Source organism: Scleropages formosus, chromosome 22, assembly GCF_900964775.1.
Source record: "Scleropages formosus chromosome 22, fSclFor1.1, whole genome shotgun sequence".
Classification (NCBI taxonomy): Eukaryota; Metazoa; Chordata; class Actinopteri; order Osteoglossiformes; family Osteoglossidae; genus Scleropages; species Scleropages formosus.
In genome coordinates, this window is record NC_041827.1 from 16,717,583 (window position 1) to 16,733,332 (window position 15,750).

The 15,750-nt window shown below is 46.7% G+C and overlaps 2 protein-coding genes across 3 annotated transcripts; both read left to right on the forward strand.

Annotated features, from left to right (window-relative positions):
- Window positions 1–263: 263 nt before the first annotated feature.
- atp6ap1la (ATPase H+ transporting accessory protein 1 like a) lies at window positions 264–9,607 on the forward strand. Of its 2 annotated transcripts, XM_018744567.2 has the most exons (7): window positions 264–407; window positions 5,865–5,905; window positions 6,136–6,278; window positions 6,714–6,940; window positions 7,750–7,800; window positions 8,019–8,262; window positions 8,442–9,607. In XM_018744567.2, exons 1-7 carry the CDS (start codon window positions 307–309, stop codon window positions 8,676–8,678), a joined length of 1,044 nt encoding a protein of 347 aa, XP_018600083.2. In that variant the 5' UTR covers window positions 264–306; the 3' UTR covers window positions 8,679–9,607. The 2 variants fall into 2 exon arrangements, with proteins under 2 accessions (XP_018600083.2, XP_018600084.2); XM_018744568.2 differs by lacking the exon at window positions 7,750–7,800.
- Window positions 9,608–11,516: 1,909 nt separating this feature from the next.
- On the forward strand, window positions 11,517–15,663 carry pde12 (phosphodiesterase 12). Its single transcript, XM_029247659.1, has 3 exons — window positions 11,517–13,362; window positions 14,704–14,782; window positions 14,916–15,663. Exons 1-3 carry the CDS (start codon window positions 12,139–12,141, stop codon window positions 15,356–15,358), a joined length of 1,746 nt encoding a protein of 581 aa, XP_029103492.1. The 5' UTR covers window positions 11,517–12,138; the 3' UTR covers window positions 15,359–15,663.
- Window positions 15,664–15,750: the final 87 nt, after the last annotated feature.

Below are 15,750 nucleotides of genomic sequence, written 5' to 3' on the forward strand. Positions count from 1 at the left end.
GAGGGGGGCATTTTCAAATATATGACATGTTGTTTTAAAAGAGGGATTTGCTCAGAACAGCAGGTTATATTTATGATGTGTCGGTTGCTGGTGTTGTGTGTGTCTGATGTGTGTGAGAGAGAGAGAGAGAGACAAAGAAGGAGAGGGAGCGAGAAAGAGGGAGGCGTGACCATGACACATGATTATCTCCCTGTGCGTCATCCATTGGCTGCTGTCGCCGCCCGTCATTGAGCTCAGGTTTGGCTATGTTATCAAAGCAGATTATGAAGCAGTCTTCTGCTGGGGCTGTCTCATCTGGTCGTCTCCATGGCAAAGCACAAGCTCCTTCTCTTTTGTATGACATCCTTGCTTCCCTTCCTCCAGCCCTCCTTGTCCTTTGATCAAGTGCCTGCAGTTGTGGAGGAGAGGTGAGTGGAGCCACTGGGAGTGTGTGTGTGTGTGTGTGTGTGTGTGGAGGAATGGGGGTGGTGGGGGATGCTGTGTGGACAGGGAGCCCTGTGTGCCTCTTCCACCGTGTGTAGGAGACTGGGGGGGAAACAAACAAAAGAACAAAGTGCCGGGGAAGGATGCACCTCGGGGGCCTTCAAAGCCTCCTCCGTGAAGCTCCAAGTGGCCCGCATCTCTCGGACCGGTTCTGCTCATTTCGAACCGCTTTTGCGCTTGGCGTTGCACCGCAACTCCTTGGTGAGATCAGGGGCTGCGCTGTCAACGAAACCCGGGGGAGGGGAACGCTTCAGCGTCCCTTCGGCGCTGCTCGGGGGGGGGCGGCATCGGTTTACCGATCCGTGGCTGTGAAAACAGGAGGGGTGAAGGCTGGGATTATGATGCGCTGGACTCTTTTGTTGGCACCTCAGATCACACTTGTCTAAAGTACTGCTTGAAACCAGACCCCCCCCCAGAGTGTCAGTCACAACAATGTTTGTTTTGCATTTTAATGCAAAATTTAATCCTGCTGCTGCAAACTAGTAAAAGAGAATTTACATGTGTAATAAAAGATATGTTGCATCCTTCTGCCGCATGTGAGGATTTTTAAAATCGTCCGTTCGGATCTGATTAATGTTTGCGTACTTCTCGTTAAGGAATCGTACCGAAATTACTGAAAGGAGCTGATGAAGATATCCATCCATCCATCCATCCATTTGAGTGTAACTGTCATCTATGCATTCGGTTCAAGATGTAAAAAAAAAAAAATTATTTTTTATACTTGCACTTTGAATAATTTGATATTTCAAGAAACAATTTCTAATCTTTTGAAAATGTTCTCTACAGTAAAATTTAGCTATTTACATGGAAATACATGTTCAGCTAAACTTCACAACAAAAATGTTGAATATTATTTTTATGAAACGGAAACATTTTCAAATAATAATAAAAAAAAAAAAAAAAAAAACCCCTGAGACTGAAAATAGTTGAAATGAAATTTCTTTCAATAAACACTCTTGTTCTTCAGAACTCTTATACACAAAAAGGGTAGCGTTCATTAGTTCTTTTATGCTATCTAATCCGTGTTAGAAAAGTGTCAGTCCAGCAAACCTGACAAATTATTTTTATTTATTCAATTAGCTGATGCTTTTCTCCAAAGCAAATTACAGTGTTGGATTTGTGCACTAAGCTACTTACAGTGATTTAGCCATTTATATCATCTATATCTCTTCTACTGCTGCACGAGTGGGTATTCAAACACATGTCATTTTACTTGCAAAACAGCTCTAACCACTGCGCCACCTGCTGGTGCCCCTGAGGTTTTTCCCTCCCTATCACTGTTGTTAAGTAAAAAGCAAAAATGGATGGATGTTTTTTCTACCCTTTTACCCATTTCCTTCTGGCTCTGTACTGCTCCTGATATATCCTTAGGACTGCAAAATATAAAAAATTAATTCTCATTACTTTACAGTACAGATGCATTTTTTTCTAAACTGTACTCATGAAGAATGGAATCACTTGCTACACTCCTAAAGCTATTTTACAGGTTTTGTAACTAGGCATTGCCAAACCTGGAAATTTTTTATTATTATAATTATTTAATTTTAATTTGAAATAAATAATAAGAAAAAATGCCTCCGAAACAAACTCACAACTCATTCACAAAGTGGAATTTACAGATCAATCAGTTAACTTGTCAGCGTCGAGCTTCGTGAGCTCATGCGTTCATCTTCCCACCCATTTCAGAGACCCTTTCCTGCAGATAACACTGTCCCTACCAGTTGTGTCTCCAGTCAATTTTCAAATGCTACAAAAACCCATCAGCCTTTACTTATGAGTAAAGTAGAGTACTTAGTTACTCTAGACGTGCCACACACTCCGTTCCAGGATCCTCGACCGTCTCCTTGGCTTCTCCCTGGAACTTATTGCTGTGCTACATCTGTGTTCTTTCTCTTTTTTCGTGGGGCACCAAGAGACAATTTTTGATAATATTTGACAAAGAAAGTGGGGCTGTGGTGGCGCAGTGGGTTGGACCGCAGTCCTGCTCTCCGGTGGGTCTGGGGTTCGAGTCCCGCTTGGGGTGCCTTGTGTCGGACTGGCGTCCCATCCTGGGTGTGTCCCCTCCCCCTTCGGCCTTACGCCCTGTGTTACCGGGTTGGCTCCGGTTCCCCGTGACCCCGTATGGGACGAGCGGTTCTGAAATTTGACAAAGAAAGAGACCCTATTTGATTTGGTCATTTCATCGTCATTCAGCTGACAGAGGACATTGGATGCCCGCGGTGCCACTCCTGGTTCGCGCAAAATTTATTCTGTTCGGATTGAAAGTAAAAAAACTGTGAAAGAGAGTAAAAATATGTGAAAGTGTGGAATGAAAATAACATAAAAGTGATCAAAGTGCATGGGGCGCGGTGGCGCAGTGGGTTGCACTGGGTCCTGATCTCTAGTGGGTCTGGGGTTCGAGTCCCGCTTGGGGTGCCTTGCGACGGACTGGCGTCCCATCCTGGGTGTGTCCCCTCCCCCTCCGGCCTTACGCCCTGAGTTGCCGGGTTAGGCTCCGGTTCCCCGCGACCCCGTATGGGACAAGCGGTTCAGAAAATGTGTGTGATCAAAGTGCTCCCCGTGCATTCATATTTACTTTTATTCATTCAGCAGATGCTTTTCTCCAAAGTCACATACAGGAAAGTACGAAGAGGGTATTGCATCAACAGAAGGAACCCGGTGGGCTCGTATGATGGGCAAAAGTGGACGGAGCAGGCACGAAGGACCCCGTCCTCCTCCATCGTCCGCCTCTCCCTGTCCCTCTGGACTCGATCATTTGACACCTGCAGCGTTTTCTTGAAATCCAGTCCGGTGGAAGTTCGGTGCTCTTTTGAACATTGTCTCGTACTTGGACAAAGTGCGTCCGGAAGCTCGACAGCGATCCGGAATGCCGCTAAGCGTCCTTCCGTCTCTGGCGGTTTCCGTCGACTTCGGAAATGCGCGGATGTGGCTTCCTTCGTGTTTGCCGGGAGCCCCGGAATCGGAGACAAGTATGAAAGCGCCCTTGGTCCCTGTAATTGGCGACATATTGCCTCGAGGGCGTGAGGCTGTTCAGCCTGTCTGGTTTTGCGCTGCCACAGATGGGTCAGAGCCAAGGCATATAGGACGTCCAGTCAGGGCCTTAATCTTGCATTATCGGATTTGATTCCGTCGAGCACCGCCGTCCTGAGTTCAGGAGACGGCTTCAAACACACACACTTTAATCTGTCTCTCTGTCACAGAAAACATGACACGGTGTGTGAGGTGAGTCAGACAGGACGGTCAGCGCATTGCTCCAGTTATATAATTTCGCCGTACCGCGCGCAGGGGCCCCTGCCGCCCGCCCGCCCGCCCCCCGCATCCAGGTACAGCCGATGACGCCAGCGCGGCGCTGAGCTGATCTGTGTGTAAGCTGCTGTTGGAACTGAGCTGATGGAAATTTTCCCCCCCTCTCCTTTCGCGGAAGACCAGTCTAGTTCCACCGTTCGCCAGGTTTGTTCCACCAGGTTGGTTAGTCATCCTCCGCGTTTGCCGTCTAGGGCCGTGTTCCGAATCGAGGTTGGTGCTTCTGCGCCGATAAATGATTGCTCGAGTGTTTCGCCACATTTAATTACGTAACGAGCATCTGCTCCGAATATGAACGGAGAGGGACAGTGGTGACGTGAAGTAAAATACATATAAATTGCTAAATGTATTGTTACATCACTGAACTACTTATTCTCACCTGCGCACGCAAGCTTCCCAAAATAGCCATTATCAGTATCACATGAAGGACAGTGGAATATTTTATCAGTAATTCCTCCTGACACAGAGAATAAACTACACATACGTATATCACACGTATAAGATACCGGTTTTTGTCTAAAAACGTGCAGTAGAAGAAATGAACTTTGAAGTGATCAGGTTTTTGTGTTTGTTTTAAAAGGGTGTTGGAGGGGATAGCTGGTAGCATAGTTGTTGGACCCAAAGGTTGCAGGTTTGATCCCCACCTCTGGCTGTGGTACCCTTGAGCAAGGTACTTACCCTAAATTGCTTCAGTAAAATTACCCCGCTGTATAAATGGTCGTAAGCTGCTGTGGAGAAAAGCATCAGCTTAATGTATCGTGTTTGTGTAATTAAACACATTAGTTCTCTATTTACAGATGCAGTGTGATGCTGCTGCATACAGTAACAAAATATGAAATGACTGCATTTTGTTCATTTGTTCATTCTTGCTCTGTGTAGTGTGAGGGCCCTCTCTTTTCCAAACTGGTCTTCGGGGGCCCGTGCACATTAATCCAGGTGAGAACACGTCCAGCTCAGTAAGAGGCAGAGGAGCGGAGGCCGTGGCTTCCCGTCTAAATACCAATATATTTACGGTGGTGTCATGCCCCACTGACACATCCACCTGGCTACACCTTCCCAGCATCACCCAAGACAGGTGGGCCAACCGCTGGGTACAGCCAGGGCCCCATAGGCCCCATAAGCCCCACAGCTCCCTGCTGAGAGAGCGCGCTGCCAGATCAGCCAGACTCTTAATCAGGTTCCACAATCTCCTCTGCTAAGCTCATTTCAGCCGGCATTATGGCAGCGATTAGATGTTTAGACGGTGCGTCTTAGAGTAATCTCCTCGCTGTTGAGGAACGCATTGCGCGAACTGTCGGGACCGCAAAGCATAACAGCAGCAGTTGTGATGTTGAAGTTTCTACAGGTATCTTTTTATTTTTCCAAAATGTGTCGTCTTATCTGGCCCAGCAGGACGCGGAGAAAGTCACTTTCCCCCCCCCAATGATGCTCGATTGCACTCCGCTTCCTCTCAGAACCACCATTTTTTTCGCAGCTCACCTGGAAACAGATTTAGAAATGTGAATGATTCGGAGTGACCTTGTTGTCTAACATATGATAAGCACCTACACACACATCATCTGAAACCACTTGTCCCACATGGAGTCGCCGGGAGCCAGAACCTAACCTGGCGACACAGGGCATAAGGCTGGAGGGGGAGGGGTCACACCCCGGACGGGACGCCAGTCCATCGCAAGGCACCCCAAGCGGGACTTGAACCCCACACCCACCACAGAGCAGGATCTGGCCCAACCCACTGCACCACCACACCCCACGGATAAGCACCCATGATACACAAATCCCAAGTCTAAAAAAAAAAAAGGGGAGAACTATCAAAACACGTAGGCTTCCGTGGCCGGTGTCAACTGAGTGGGGATCTAAGTCTTCTGGATGAGACCGCGTCGTGTAGGAAACTGGTTCGCTGGGGAAACGTCGGAACCAGTTTCCTACACGACGCAGTCTCATCCAGAAGACTTGGATCCCCAAGGAAAAACTGTTGTTGTTATAACGTCACCCCATTTCTAACCTCGGCCAAAATCTGGACTGTCTTCCACAGAGGATTTAAGTAATTTTGGTCTTCCTTTCATTTGTGTTTATAGCTCTGATGATCCCTCATACCAAGCCATTAGAGATAGGAATGGTGAGTAAACACACAAAATCTTTATGAATAATCACTCATTATGCGCAACGAAAGGAAATGCTTAAATATTTATCATTACACACTTGAACATTCTGAAGCTGAACAGTCGCTCCATGATATGTCTGATGTAATAAAGGAATGTGTCCATCGCATCCCTCGTAAGGTACTTACTGGCGTTCTTACAAAATCTGCCACGCATCTTAAACAGTCTTGCCCTTTTGATGCTACAGATGCAGCTCCCGTCGGGAGATCCAGCATCAGCCAGGGAGGAAAATGTTTGCCTGAAGCTGAAAACCCATTCAGAAGAAAATTGCAGTCCCTTCCATTGTTAAGGAAATTAAGGGAAGAAGCAGACCCTGGAGCTACAGCACAGGTTCGCTTCCCCAGATGTGTTTATGTCCGGTCGGATGGAATGAATCGTGAATAAACCAATTCGCTCACTGGGGCGCGCGATTATAGTTGGCTGTTCATTTTAACGAAATTAAATCCATTAGCCCATTGGCTTTGTGCAAATTAGTGCCATACAAAGTAAGCCGCGTAAATGCTTCTAAAACAGTCTTCCTTCAATAAAATGTTACGTAACTTCTTACATTATTGTACTTATCTGCACAGCCAAATGCTTTTTTTTCCCCCCCAAGTTCCTTCCACCTATAGACGTTTGTGCAGATGGATACTGTGCAGGAGTCACTGAGGATGAATTGCTCAAGGGCACACCATCAGGGCTATTCCGGAGACTTGAATCAGCAATCTTCAGATTACATCTCTGCAGGTTTCAAGCCTATATTCTCCCTTTCCTCCTGGCGGGCAGGTGCGATCGCCACCGAAATCAAAGCGAAGGCTGCTGCAGTCTTCCAGCCCTCTTCCCTACTCTCCGCTGAACGTGGTGCACAATGGTAAAACATGCATCCTCTTCAGGGCCAAGAAGCTGGCCATCAGGTACAAGAACCAGACCTTTGTGGACCTCACAGAGAGGGCGTTTGGGCCTGACGCGCCTGTGGACACCCGTGGCTCCATCTGCAGCAAGGACAAAGCCACGTGAGTATCCCCCAACTCCAAAGGAGCCAGTTCACAGATAGACTAACCTCTTGCTTTTGTTTCTTCTTCAATAGTGTGCACAGTGTCACACATCTATGCCCATGTCTCCAAATATTATTTATTCCTAAAACCAGGGATGTCAAACATGTGGCCAGTGGAAGCTATTTATCCAGCCCACGTGATGATTGGGTGGATTTTTGGCTGCGACTCAATGCACTAATTTCCATTATGTGAACTAACGCTAATAGATCACTCACACGCTGGCCGAAGCCACTGCTCCCGAGTGGGGTCGCGGTGAGCCAGAGCCTAACCCGGCAACACGGGGCGTAAGACTCGGGGGATGAGGGGACACATCCAGGATGGGACGCTAGTCCATGACAAGGCACCCCAAGCGGGACTCGAACCCCAGACCCACCAGAGAGCAGGACCCAGCCAAACCCGCTGCACCACCGCACCCCCCCATACTAATAGATGACTGATTAAAATCAATAAATCAGTAAAAAAAAATTAGGTAGTAAGTAAATCCATCTGTTATACAGCCATATTTTCAAATGCCAACAACATCTTACTCACAGGAATCAGTATTTTAGGAGAGGGAAGCAGCAATTAAGACCAGCTTTTTGATAGGTCACCAACTAGTATTGGCATGAAACCCATTCTGAGCACCGACAAATTTTGGACAAATTTTGACCATAAAGCTGCAAATATGGTTTACCATCTTTTCAAGGTTCTCTTCTCAGGATGATTCTCATCTTATTTCATTCTGGCTCATAAAGTGTACTCCTGCAGTAACGGGCTTTACTTTTCAGGCTGTCCCTGCGGTTTGGGGATGTGGAGGACTTAAAAGGCCTTATTATCAGGTGCGCCGGTCACATCTCCTAACTGTCATTCTCTGCTTTCATTTCACGTCTAATACAGCACATGAGCTGTAAGGTTTTCATTCTAACATAACAAGGTATATCGACTGCTTGAGATCTCCCTGCCCTTAAGCCACTGTAGGTAAACGGAGTCCATCTCTGCCAAAGCTATTCCGCATTAACACCCAACTTAACGCTGTCCATGTTATCATACGTAACAGGCTTCAGATGTCCAACACATTCTATGAATCTGCGGGGCAGAACTGGTTCACCTTGGACAGCGTTCACATCCACTACAACTGGACCCAAGAAGCCACTTTCAATGCCACCGAAGTGTACGCTCCGGCCACCTACTCCTACCACTGCGAGCACGTCAGCAGCTTGCAGAAGTACGACACCCTGTTGGTACCCAGCTCCAATGCTGACAGCGCAGCCAACTGGCACATCACCTTTACGGACTTTCAGGTGGGCGGCACCGCAAACACCCAACGAGGCTTACAAATCCAGCTTAGATGGCTCCCAAATTTACACTTGACTCTATGCAGCCAAATGAACAACGGTAGGATTCCTCCTTGGACTATAATCTCTAAAGCATCCAACCCATCGCTCATCCAGGCTCTCGCTCTTTTCTTCTTCCACCACAGATCCAGGCCTTCAACGTGCAGTCCAACAAATTTGCCTCGGCCAGTGACTGCGCCACCTTCTTCACGCCAGCTATCCTGATGGGCCTTATCACCTCGCTGATCCTGCTGCTGGTGCTGGCCTATGCCCTGCACATGGTGGTGCACCTCAAACATATTGACCGCTACGAAGAGCACAAGGCTACGGTCTATTTCCCCCGCAGCCCAGAGGCTGAGTGCCCGGACAAGAACAGTCTATAGGAGGTGGTGTCGGATCGACTGTAAACCTCCCCTCCCCGCATCGGAGAGATGGACGACTGTCCAGATCTCAAGGAAAAACTATAAGGTGGTCCGTTACGACATCCCAAAAATGGAAGCCACTGGCAGGAAAGAGGGAGGATATTTGCCCAGGACTGACTTTGCAAGTGCGGTTGCCTCCCTTTCTTTGAGCGCTGATTGTCCGCACCAGGCGGATCCCGTCTGGATTCATCAGCTCTGCATCATCCAGCGGAGCTCGACGTGAGATTGTCATTGGAGGACACTGTACGGGTCGGTGCTCTGCCAGCTAGTTGTCACCCATGAACTGACTGCCAAAAGTGCAGCCATTTTATTGTAACGGATTCCAAACAAAAGACCAAGGAAGATGGAAGAGGGTTTTGAATCTAATTTCCAATTAGATATATAGCTCCCAAATGCATAACTCCAGTATTTGCACTGTCTGTTTTTTAAATACCAATAGAAATCAATTGCAGATTTTACTTTAATCATCATATCGTACTCTGATATATGCAGTAGATACGTAATGAAGTTTATTTTTTCATTTTGACATGCATTATCTTCAGGTGTAATAGTACGGCAGACAAGTGTTCAAGTACTTGTATTAAAATAATTTGTGACAATTATACTGTATCCGAATTCCAGTTTTGTGAAATCTTATTTTGTTTTTAAACAGTGCTATGTATTCTGACTAGCTAACCTTTGGGACTGTTTTTCATGACTATCTATTGATTACAGTATACAAGTATGTTTAATTTCACTCAATCAAGAGACCACTGTACCCACAATAACATCATCAGCTGCACATTGTTGCATCATGACATACAGCATGCTGGCAACTAGTAAACAGTCTGTATTAAACAATACAATACAATAATGTATATGGGTCATTACCGTAATGTACAGACTGAGGGAGACTATGCTGTTATTGCCCAATTGATGTAACAAAAAAATAAACCAGTGTTGGATTGTGTAATTTTCTCTTACGTATTTTTACCGAATCGAGAGTGCCGTTTAAAACTCCACATTGTATGGGTTTTAGTTCTCGTTTTCGTTCAACTGCTTGTCAAAATCAGCGTTACGGTGATCCAGAAGCCTATCCTGGAAGGGCACAAGGATCCACTCTGGATGGGATGCCAGTCTAACAAAGGCGATCACATATTAAGGGCAATTTAGAGTCACACGTTCACCTGAAATATGTCTTTGGACTGTGGGAGGAAACAGGAGCACATAGAGGAAACCCACACGAAGATGGAGGGAACATTGAAAACTAGGCCCGAAATGCCCATGCACTGAAACAGCAGGGCCACGGTGCTGCCTGGGTTAATTTCTCTTCCAGTAATACAAAATAATTTTTAATAACTAAGGTAATTTCAGAGGCAACTTTTTATAAGTTTCCTTTTGCGATTTGTCATAGAAACATAACCCCCCATCCAGCCAAATTAATAAATCCTAGCTGGGATGCCAGCAGACCCCTCCTTTCAACATAAGATGACGAAGGAAGGATACGGTAAAAAATATAATAATGAGAACGAATTGAAACAATAATAAGAACAAATTAGAACAAACAGGAAAAATTATGGGAACAAACACCTGCAAACAAAGGATATAAAAGGGGTTGGGATCATTATCCAGTGTACAAGGATGGGGCAAAACACAACATGGCTTTGGTGGAGTTTCATAAAATAAAAGAGTTTACACTCATTACAGAGGTAGATCACCTAAGGCATCAGATATTCTATAGAGGAACTCTGATTGAAGAATAATGATGTACAGAATGTTGCAAATTCAACAATTTCAAATTTTTGCAAGAGGAACACATTTTTAAGACAGAGAAAGAGGTAGGATTGGGAGATTCTCATGCAAAGAATATCCTGTATCCAGCTTTACAGGAAGCAAAATATATATATATATTACACTACTTAGTTGTCAATAGACAAAAGGTTTTCAGAGAGCCTGAAATACTAACATAAACCATTATAGGCACAGTTATTAATCCAGTTAGTAATTCTCTCTGATTCAGTGAAGGTGGCTAGTGTAAAGTATAAAGTCCTGGCTTTGGAAAAAATCAAGAGGCCAATGAAGAGAAAATTGAATTCGGCATGCAGAACACCAAACTTTTTTTTAATTTATTAAAATTATGGGTGAATGCAGCACATAATGCAAAGAACCACTGAAGCAAACTTAGATGGTTGTTTTTATTAAAAAGAAAAACTGATATCCTGAAGGTTGTCCCACTCCTGCTGTTGTACCCTTGGGGAAAGTTCTTTCTTTAAATTCCTCCTGTAAAAACATACACACATTAATATAGTAACTACTGTAAATCAGTTTTGGTAAAAGTGAATGGATGAACAAAACTTTGTTAATCCAAGAGCAGGATACAATGTACAACATACACACAATATACATACAGTACATACATGTGTAAAGTAAGCAAGAGATAAATAAGTTGAACGATAAGGCGCCCTAGGAAGTTACCCTGAATATATCCTAGCTGGAATGCCAAGGTGGCATAAATTGTGCTTTTGCTGAGATGTACGTCACTTTGGACAAAAGCATCTGCTAAATGAATAAATGTATATCCAGTAAAAATAATCAGTATATAAATGGGTAAATAATTCCAAGTGTCTTAAGATCATAATTTGCTTCAGAGACAGCTGGTAGCATAGTGGTTAAGCTGTAGCCTTTGGACCAAAAGGTTGCAGGACTGAATCCAACCTCCAGCCATAGGACCCTTGAGCAAGGTACTTACTCTAAATTGCTCCAGTAAAATTACCCTGCTGTATAAATCATTTATTAAATGGGTTAATAATTGTAGGTGGCCTAAGAGTTTTGGAGAAAAGTGTCCAGTAAATGAATAAATGTAAAGGAAAGCGTTACTAAGTGAAATAATTAGAAAAGTTAATAAGTGTATGAATTGACAAGCATTGTTAAACACAGCAAAGGGAGGATGGACTAGTCAGTGAGATGACAGGGGACATCTAGTGCAAGGTGTGGTGGGACAAAGAAAGCCCAGGACCTTTTCAAAAGTGAATTACAAATTTAGTAAAGTGCTTGATACTAAAGCATAAAAACCTGGAGATTTATCCTAATTATATCTAAGCACGGCAAACGGCCACAAAAACGGTTCAAACGCGACAACTCGGAAGGTGTAACGAAAGACAAAGTCACTGCGGAACTAGAGACCGCGCGCCCTCCATTCGCCGCATCAGTGTTCGCATTCGCGACGGCACTTTCGACCTCTTTCAACGGGGAGGGTTTCAGATGGGTATATTTCATACATTCTAGTGGCAGACAGGAAAAAAACTATCTTTAAAAATATAAAAAATGAAACGTATGTTGTATTTAATGTATAATGACTAGCTACGGTATTTTCCGGGAATGCGTTCCCCCCCCCCCCCCTCCCTATTAGTGGTGTCGAAAGTGAGGCTACCGAGACGAAGACATGTTTACAGCCGGCTTCCGGCCAGACCGTCTGCATGGTTTGGGACCCATGTACAGGTACTTCCTTTCCCTCATCACATCGTCCTCCCTCCGAGTGCTTCGGCCCGGCCGCTCGTTGCACCGTTTCCACGGGGAAATGGAGCGCGCCGTAGTGAGGTGCGTGCCTTCGGAGGCGCGCATGACTCTGTCGCTGGAGCTGAGCGGCGCTCAGAGGCACATGCAGCGGGAACAGGCGGAGCCGCTGGGCAGACTGCTGGCCCGCATCGCGCACAACGCAGCCAAGGGCCCGAAGAGCAAGAAGAGCAAGACGAACCCGCCGGAGGAGAGCGAACCCGCCGTGAGGCTTTATCATAACGGGGAACCGGTGGCGGAGGACGCGCCGAACGCGGACGCGTGGCAGGACGGGGCGGTGCTGCACGTTGGGCAGCGGAAGTACCTCGTGGACCGGAACCCGCCCACCTTGACCGTGGCGGAGCTGCCGGCCTCTCCGCTCGCCGGCTTCCCCGTGTGCCCGAAGCTCCAGGTGGAGTTCGGCGACTTGCGCGACTGCCTCCTCCACTGGTACAGGGAGAGCGCAGGGGACGGCTGGACGGAGGCGGGCGGCCAGCGGGTTTTCACGCCGAGCAACGCGGACATCGGACACAAGCTCAAGCTGAGATGCACCCCGGTGCGCGGGGCCAAGCGCGGGGAGGTCCGGGAGCTGGTGACGGCGGGGACCGTGGAGGCCGGACCGGGCGCCTGCACCTTCGACCAGCGGCATTTGTACACGGGTAGGGTGACGGGGGAGCGCGCGCTCCGCGTGGTCTCCTACAATATCCTCGCCGATGTTTACGCGCAGACCGAGCTCTCGAAGACGGTGCTGTACCCGTACTGCGCCCCCTACGCGCTGCAGATAGATTACAGGCAGAGTCTCATCAAGAAGGAGCTGTCAGGTTACAACGCGGACATCATCTGCCTCCAGGAGGTGGACAAAGCCGTGTTCGCCGACAGCCTGTGCCCGGCGCTCGACGCCTTCGGTCTGAACGGCGTCTTCCGGATGAAGGAGCGGCAGCACGAGGGTCTCGCCACCTTCTTCCGGACGTCCAAGCTGGAGCTGATCGGACGTTATGACGTCACGCTGAGCGACGCGCTGACGTCGGAGTCGCGGCACGCGGAGCTGTGGCGTAAGATGTCGGCGAACGAAGCCCTGAGGGACAAGGTGACCCAGAGGTCCACGGCTTTGCAGGTGACAGTGACAGTGACATTGACAGTACAGTACAGCGGTGCTGCTCCTTCCCTCATCTGGATACATAAAGAGAGCAAAAGATCAGCTGTGTTCTCCTCACCTTATCGCTTGAGTTTTTTCTTTTTTTCCCCCCTTTTAACATTGATCCCCATACACAGGGCACGCAGTCACATTACAGAACAACATTTTAGTTACAGATTTTACAAGGTACAAACATCCATCCATCTGTCAACAACCCGTTGACCTGAGCGAGGTGACAGGGATTCAGAGCTTATCCTGGAAGCCTTGGGTACCATGCGGTGCGGGAGACACCCTGGACGGAACGCCAGTCCATCGCAGGGAAGATACGTTTCCCATTTATATGTATTCATTTATCAGACACTTTTTTTCCAAAGCGATGTGCATCTCATAGAAAATACAATGTGTGCATTACATTAGCGGAAAGAGACACTTAGATGCAGACGCGTGATTAAGTGCAGTTACTTTCCACCGGCGTATGAACCGATGTACATCACACGAGTAGGTGCATAAAACTATATCTGAGCATCAACAGTTCCTAATCACATTCCTAAATTCTTTTTACAAAACATTTACATTACATTACACGAGTAGCTGCATGAAGGTTTATCCGTTGTTCAACAGTTATGATCTCAAAGTTATAGAGCATGAACATTTACGCATTATATGAATTTAAGGGATCATGGGAGAAGTCAAGTCCGGAAGAGGTGAATTTACTTATTTGTAACTGTTTTCTTTTATGTAATTTTAAAATTTTGTTGTGGATCAAATGTCATATGCGTTTCAGCAAAAGGTGCTTAATTAGCAGAAAAACTCACCCGAGCCGAACAAGTGTGCGGGTCACGTCGATTGAGCTTTAGAACGGGCCACTGTGACTCAGTCATCGTCACTGAATGAGGGCTAAAGTGTTTTCGGGTCCTTCTCGGTGATCAATAACGATGACAAACGCAGCACTGGCTTATAGGCAGCGATCAGCACTGAATAGGAGTTTGTGGAGAAAATATTATTCACTCATTTTAATGCAACTCAAAGTTAATGAACATGTTAAAACTATTTTTTCTTACTAAACAAAGTAACAAGGGACAAAATTCATAACAGCGTTGCAGGTTTCATAATATGCCCTGTGATTGACACATCCAGTGTGAACCCTGGCTCATGGACAATGTTTAGACAACCATGAGCACCATGTGGTTGATGGTGGGTGGGTGGACGTGTATATATAATATGTATATGTAGTGTGATCTATATAGAATTTGAATTTTCAGTGAAGAATATGTTATACATTTAGGTAAGCAAAGTATGTTTTTTGTTCTCTCTTGACAGGTCACTGTGCTTCAGTCAGTGAAGGACCCCTCTAGGAAACTCTGTGTGGCGAACACACACTTGTACTGGCATCCCAAAGGTACGCCGAGAAAGATGGACGTGCACTGAGAAATGAAGACGGGACAGGATCCGTCATCCTGGTTATGTGAATGTACGATGTTAGTGTGGTTGAACTGCCGATCTCTTCATCGGCTTCATCATCTCTCACCCAGGCAGCCATGTCCGTCTGATCCAGATGGCCGTGGCTCTCCAGCACCTGCAGTGGGTGACCTCGGAGGTCCATCCTGGGACGCCGCTGCTCCTGTCAGGCGACCTCAATAGCCCGCCCTCGTCAGGGGTGTTCCAGCTCATTACCAGGGGCCATATCCCGGAGGACCATTCGGACTGGGCCTCGGAGGGGCCAGATGAGCTGTGCCCGCTGGAGGTGACCAGCCCCTTCCAGTTGGCAAGTGCCTGCGGGGAGCCAGCCTACACCAACTATGTGGGTGGCTTCCATGGCTGCCTAGACTACATCCTGGTGGAGCCAAGCGCCCTACAAGTAGAGCAGGTCATCCCAATGCCTAGCCACCAGGACATCACCACTTACCAGGCCCTACCCAGTGTCTCCCACCCATCTGACCACATCGCCCTTGTCTGTGACCTGGTGTGGCAGTGATGGTTGGCCATACCTGAAGCCTGGGGTCTGGCAGTGATTGGTTTCACTAGTTAAACATATTTAACATACGATTTGATTATGGACATTTTTGTTATTTACATAAGCGATGATAAATGGATTTGGTCCTTCCAACTGCATGGTTCACAGCTAAGTTACAGGTATGATTCACTAATGGAGACTCTTTGAGGACAGGGTGCTTGTTGGAACAGATCATTATGTTATCAGCCTAAATTTTGTGTAAACATGCAATGGATAATTTTAATTAAGAAATAAAATCAGTGCCAGTCAGGTGCTAGGCATGCATACTGGAGCAGTTCAGTTCTAGAATCTCCTGCCCTTGGTGTTTTTAGATGTTTACTCTCCAGGAGAGTGCGAACTAGAATAAGCTGTGT

Coding starts and splice junctions, on each gene's coding strand:
- atp6ap1la (XM_018744567.2), top strand. CDS start 307: ATGGCAAAGCACAAGCTCCTTCTCTTTTGTATGACATCCTTGCTTCCC. Junction 5,906..6,135: donor AGCCATTAGAGATAGGAATG/GTGAGTAAACAC, acceptor TTGATGCTACAG/ATGCAGCTCCCGTCGGGAGA. Junction 6,279..6,713: donor ACCCTGGAGCTACAGCACAG/GTTCGCTTCCCC, acceptor CCTGGCGGGCAG/GTGCGATCGCCACCGAAATC.
- pde12 (XM_029247659.1), top strand. CDS start 12,139: ATGTTTACAGCCGGCTTCCGGCCAGACCGTCTGCATGGTTTGGGACCC. Junction 13,363..14,703: donor AGAGGTCCACGGCTTTGCAG/GTGACAGTGACA, acceptor CTCTCTTGACAG/GTCACTGTGCTTCAGTCAGT. Junction 14,783..14,915: donor CTTGTACTGGCATCCCAAAG/GTACGCCGAGAA, acceptor TCTCTCACCCAG/GCAGCCATGTCCGTCTGATC.